Genomic DNA, 6,143 nt, shown 5'->3' with positions numbered 1-6,143 from the left:
TTTGCCACCATCACCCGCTATTGATTTTCAATCTCCGGAAGTTTATCTCAGTGACCGTACTCCCCAAGATTCAAGTCAACATCGCCATGTCCCGCTGGTCAACGTAATTGTAATTCACTGTGTCTGAGATCTTCAAGATAAAACTAATTTAATTTTATATATATAATATTTTTTTTTTGATACACAAGAGACAAAACAAAACTAACTAAAAGTGGCAGCCTCCACGGTGTAATCCTTCATTACTAACTCACGCAACTCCTCAGTCATGAATGAGAACAAATGCAAACCAGGGGCGGTCCTTAGCGCCTTCTTGGCTAGATGGTCGGCTACCTCGTTAGTTGATCTCGGAATGAGACCCAGATCCACCTCCCAAGAGCGATCAACCATAGAGCGAGCTTCAGAAATCAACTGGAGAAGATGATGGTCCTTATCTGAAGAATGATACAACAAGCGAATCACTTCAGAGGCATCAGTTTCGACGATAACCTTCCTAAAACCAAAGTCCCACGTCATTTTCAGGCCACACACCAGAGCCCACAGCTCGGCAGCCAGGCTATCACCGTCGTTAGGATGGAACATAAAGCCGCTGATGAAGGAACCCACATGATTTCGCAAAATCCCTCCACAGCCGGCTCCATGCAGCGTGGAGAAGGCACCATCAACATTCAGTTTAACCCAGCCTGGTGGAGGGGGGGACCATTTAATACCCTGTACCGTGACACGGTGACCATTGAGATTACTGCCTCTGAGTTTAGTTGCAGCCTGTTTCAGGTTTGAGAGGATGTGCCTTGCCTTGGCTATCAGCATTGCATTCGGGGTCCACTTGCCTTCGAAAATTCTCTCGTTCCTACTTGACCAAAGGAGCCAGCAAATAGTGGCAAAAAACTCACTCCAACCGTCGCCGAAGGAGCCCCCGGGGTTCCGTATATTGAATTGTAGCCAATCCGTTAACTCGAGGGAGAAGAACCTGTCCAACAAGCTGTATTTGACCATGGAAGACCAAAGGCATCTAGTGTCGTCACAGTCCCGAAGAACATGAAGTAAACTCTCGCAATGAGAGCCGCACCACGTGCAGATTGGGGTCGTCACCATACCTCTTTCCACTCGAGCTTGATTCGTCAAAAGTTTATTGTGGAGGGAAAGCCACATGAATGTCTTGCACCGTTGAAGGACTTGGAGTTTCCAAATTTTACTCCATATCGGGTTCGAAACCTGCTGGTCCTGTGTAATGAGAGAATAAGCTGACTTAATAGAAAAGACACCGTTCCTGTCGTATCGCCATCGTGCTTCAATATTGCCCTGAGTTGTCTGAACCCCCTCCTGAACATATTTCCAAGCGTCTTTAATGCCTTTCCAGATGTTCGAACCAGGTCTTTCGTGATCTATAGTGGGTATCAAATCAGACCCACATCTATATTTGGTTCTAATTACCTTAACCCAAAGAGCATCCCGACGATTGATGAGGTTCCAACCCAGTTTAGCCATGTAGGCTTGGTTCTGGTGGCGTAAATGCTTAAGACCGAGACCTCCATTCTTCTTCGGAGTGCAAACCTTATCCCAGGCTACCAGATGCGGTTTCCTGTGACCTTCGGAGGACCCCCATATGAAACACCTATTATGTTTCTCCACCGCTTCACACGTGCTTATAGGCAGGGAGGCAGTTTGGATCGAGTACTCTGGAATAGCTGACGTTACGGAAGATGCCAGAGTGATCCTGCCTGCTAAAGAAAGAGAGTTAGCCTTCCAGTTGGACAGTCTCTGTTTCACCTTGTCTACCACCTCTTGATAACTGCTTTTAGAGATTCTTCTATGATGGAGTGGGGCTCCCAAATACTTGCCGAGATCTGCCGCAAGTTGAAAACCGAGGATGTTGCTTACTTCGGACCTCCGGGTATGGTTCACATTCCTGGAGAAAGAGACTCGGGTTTTACGCACGTTAACTTTCAGACCTGAGCGGCTATAGAACTCTTCGAGGCAAGAGTGAATGACCGCTGCTTGATGAATGGACACTTCTGAAAACAAGATAATATCATCAGCAAAAAATAAGTGAGAAAGAGGAGGGCCTTGCTTACACAGCGAGATTGGGGTCCATTCGTTCTTATTCACTCTCTCCTGAATCATTTGGGCTAGTTTCTCCATGCATATCACAAAGAGATATGGGGAGATAGGATCCCCTTGCTGGACCCCTCTGGTGGGTTTGAATTCTTCCGTCTTTTCCCCATTCCAAAGAAGTTGCATTTTAGCTAACGATATGCAATGGGATATGATCTGGGTAACATGAGTAGGAATTTGCATCTCATTGAGACAGTTAATGAGGAAATTCCAGTTCACTCTGTCATAAGCTTTCTCAAGGTCGATTTTAATAGCCATGAATCCTTTATATCCCTGTTTGATTCGCATGGAGTGCACCACTTCCTGGGCCACAATAATGTTATCCGAGCTATGACGACTGGGAATGAAACTGCACTGAGTAGGACTAATCATATAAGACAAACAAGGCTTGAGTCGATTGGCTATGATTTTAGTGATAATTTTAAAGATGACGTTGCACAGCCCAATAGGTCGGAGGTCTCTCAACATTTCTGGGTGATCAACTTTCGGAATGAGTACGAGATAAGTATCATTAATATTAGCAATACCATCCGGATTTCTCCACACGTGTTTGATAAAAGAACAGATAGAAGCTCCCACATGGTCCCATTGGCTTTGGTAGAATAGAGGATTGAGCCCGTCCGGTCCCGGTGCTTTGAGCGCCCCCATGGAAAATAAAGCTTCCTTGATTTCAATGTCTCCCACTTCTCTTACCATTCTAGTCTGATCCTCCTCCTTCAAGGGTGGATAAGTAATTGAGCAAGCAATAGGCTCTCTAGCGGGTTGGTCTTCCGTGAACAGATGAGAGAAGAAAGCGGTGGCCATTGACTTTATACTTTCAGCATTATAAACCCAATCACCAAGTTCATTCTTGATTGCCCCAATGAAATTACGCTTGCGCCTGTTATTTGCTCGGTTGTGATAGTACTTAGTATTTTTATCTCCATAGATCTGCCAATCGCTCCTAGCTTTCTGAGCCCAGATGAGTGATTCTTGTAGGAGTACTTCGTCTAGCTCCTTTCCCAGTTGGCGTTGGAGATCAAGGAGCTCCGGGGAAAGACTGACTCTAGCTTCCACTCTGGAGATACCTTCCAGTCTACAGAGTAAGGATTTCTTTCGAGAATTTGTATGCCCAAAGACCTCTTTATTCCACGTTGTACAGGCGCTCGTGAATTGATGGATATTCTCAGTCCACGGAACCTGACTCTTCCAGTTACCCCTGACAAATTTTTTAAAATCCTCATGAAGCGCCCAGGATGCAATAAAGCGAAAGGGTCTATTCCCATGCTGTCGAACACCATCTCTGTGAAGCTTTAAGAGGAGAGGTCGGTGATCAGACTTAAAGAAAGGGAGATGAGTAATCGAGGCATCCCTAAAGACATCTAGCCACTCAGGGTTGCTCAAGACTCTGTCAATCCGACTCTCTGAGGTGTTGCGTTTCCAGGTAAACCGTGGACCTAGAAAACCCATATCACTGAGATTTGAGTCTAAGACAAAAGAGTTAAAATCGCGATCTATAGCCCCAGCGGGAGAGCGCTCCGAGGCTGAAATAGTAGCGTTAAAATCCCCTGTAACGCACCAAGGTCCATTTACATGGCACTGTAGAGCTAGGAGCTCCCTCCATAGCGGCCGACGTTTCGCCACTACTGGGCTCGCGTACACTACCGTAAACCACCATACTTGGTCCGCATAAGTTTCAATTTTCAAATGAATGAATTGAGGACTCTTTGAAACGCACTCCACACACCGAATCTTATAGGACCATAAGCACCAAATTCCGCCGCTGAAACCTTCCGCGTCCACAATCTCAGAAAACTGAAAACCCAACTTCTTGCTGATATCAACAGCTTTGGCCCCGCTGCAACGAGTTTCTAGTATGGCCACAAAATCCAAGCTGTAGAAGGAGGTCAATTCCCGAACGAGTTGAGGAAAGGAACGTGAGCCTGTCCCTCTAGAGTTCCAGATTAAGCAATTCATGAGGAAACTGGTACAGAGTTTTGGGAGGAGACTCCCGTCGGTGTAATAACCTGGGTATCATTCTCACTGGTCTGTCGTACATGTTGTTGGACCCCCCCCGACGTCAAGTTTAGAAGCTTGGACATGCGAGATCGCCTCAATGATCATTCCAGCATTGCTGCTGGTATTAGTTTGTCCCTCCTGTGTCCCACCGTTGAGGATGTAGAAAGGATTGGAGAGAATGAGTTTCCCACGTGCTTCATTTTTACCTAGATCACGTTTGCCTTTTGATTGACCCAACAGTTTAACCCCTAGAATATTCTCCTTTCCTTTAAGCTTACGTGAACCGGGTAGTTTCTTTTTTGAACCAGCTGGGACCCAGTCACTCTCATGATTATTATGGACTTGTATGTCAGTTCCCTGTTATCCACACCCTGAATCTCATCAAGTTGAATGTCAAGGATCTCGGAATCTTTGGTACGGGCTTCCTTGGCTTGCCACTGCTTTTTCGGGATCTGATTAGATTGTACCTGCACCTTTTGCGGCATTGTAACAGCTGCTGGTTGAGCTAGCGTTTTCTTCGCCACCAATTCTGTCTGAGATTTATCCGTATCATGAGTCGCAAGTCTCGTGCGGAAACTACGTTTGACAATCATGTGGGGACCGAAAATATTGCTATCAACATTAACAGTTGTTGTCCCCGCCGTCGGCTTCTCGGTGGAGATCGAAGAACCGACGTTGGATTCCGAAGGCAAGCAATGTGCATTGGACGAGCTACCAGTCTTCTCCGCCTCCACTATTCCTGTTGGGCACTGTTCTTTGTGATGACCATATTGGCCGCACCGAAAGCATATGAGGTGTAACCCCTCATATAGGATTTTATGCACCTCACCGAAGTGCATGAAAGCCGGTAGCAAAGGTTTCTCCAAGTCTACTTCCATGCAAATACGGGCAAACCCACCTTTCTCTGAAAAGGCTGTAGTACGGTCAATTTTGAGCATTTAACCAACAAGATTGCCTAGCTGCCAAAGAGATTCAACGTTGTATAACTCGACGGGCAGGTCCGGAATGCGGATCCAGGCCGCGATTCTCTTCTGTTGATCAGCCCTCCAAGGGTTAAAATTCGGACGCCATCTTTGTACTAACAGATAATGATCACCAATCATCCAAGGCCCCTCTTGCAGCGCATAATCCCGGTCTTTTGCCGAAAAGAAAGAGACCATGCTGTAACCGTTACTCAGTGGCATTACTTTAATAGGAGACTGAGGTCTACCCCACATACGCTCCAGGCATTGCCGCATAAAACCCTCGCCAAATGATTTTCCCATAAGCTTCACGATCAAGGAGTTCCGGAATGGTTTGCACCATGCCTCATATTGTGTATCGGAAAATTTCAACGATGGAAACCTCCCCGACTTGGACCAATGCTCCTCATCTGATGATCTTTCCTCAGATAACCCATCTCCCTCCATCACTGCATCTGACGTAGATTTCTTCCCATTCCACTTCGCGAACTGATCCTTCCATCCCTTCATCGCATCCTCCGCCGACATGTGAGTCTCCAAGAAGCCCGAGTCACCCAAGCTAAGCAACTTATCCCTGTACAAGGACCGAAAACCAGAGTTTCGGCCGTTCCGAAATCCTTCAGTGCCGCCATCGCTCTCACTCGCCATCAGGTCGCGCGCTTCTCCGAAACCCTTTCTCTTGTTCTCTTTATATATATAATGTTTTATGCATAGTAATTTAGTTTTCTTATTGCATCGTCCTGTATATGCGCAACTTTTTGAAAAAATCTTTTCATCCTTTTCTTATTGTTAGATTGTTTTTTATTATTTATATTGTACACCACAGGGAAAAGAAATTTTTTTAATAATATCAATTGTGAATAATGATGTGGAAAAATAGAAAAAGTTTCGAACCATATATTTATTCTAAGAAAAATTTTATAAAAACGCGTGTGGGTGTGTATATTTAAATTTAAATTTATTTTATTTTTGTTGTGCAGTAGCAATATAGATGAAATGCTAATATATTAATTTCAGGTCCCGGTTGAAGATTGCCCACCATCGCCAACTATTGATAAGTTTCAATCTTTG

At 45.3% G+C, this 6,143-nt stretch overlaps 1 protein-coding gene across 1 annotated transcript; it reads right to left on the bottom strand.

Annotated features, from left to right (window-relative positions):
• Positions 1–201: 201 nt before the first annotated feature.
• On the bottom strand, positions 202–5,048 carry LOC114742412 (uncharacterized). Its single transcript, XM_028930676.1, has 3 exons — positions 4,578–5,048; positions 4,136–4,467; positions 202–4,042 (listed from the first exon to the last, which is right to left on the bottom strand). Exons 1-3 carry the CDS (start codon positions 5,046–5,048, stop codon positions 202–204), a joined length of 4,644 nt encoding a protein of 1,547 aa, XP_028786509.1.
• Positions 5,049–6,143: the final 1,095 nt, after the last annotated feature.

The sequence above is a fragment of the Neltuma alba genome, unplaced genomic scaffold (genome assembly GCF_004799145.2).
Source record: "Neltuma alba isolate B1F8T4 unplaced genomic scaffold, ASM479914v2 tig00003742_pilon, whole genome shotgun sequence".
Lineage (NCBI taxonomy): Eukaryota > Viridiplantae > Streptophyta > Magnoliopsida > Fabales > Fabaceae > Neltuma > Neltuma alba.
The sequence above is the reverse complement of the archived record's forward strand: the minus strand, read 5'-3'. Positions and strand labels throughout refer to the sequence as shown.

Coding starts and splice junctions, on each gene's coding strand:
- LOC114742412 (XM_028930676.1), bottom strand. CDS start 5,048: ATGCTCAAAATTGACCGTACTACAGCCTTTTCAGAGAAAGGTGGGTTT. Junction 4,468..4,577: donor CAATGCCGCAAAAGGTGCAG/GTACAATCTAAT, acceptor TGTGGATAACAG/GGAACTGACATACAAGTCCA. Junction 4,043..4,135: donor ACAACATGTACGACAGACCA/GTGAGAATGATA, acceptor CTGGAACTCTAG/AGGGACAGGCTCACGTTCCT.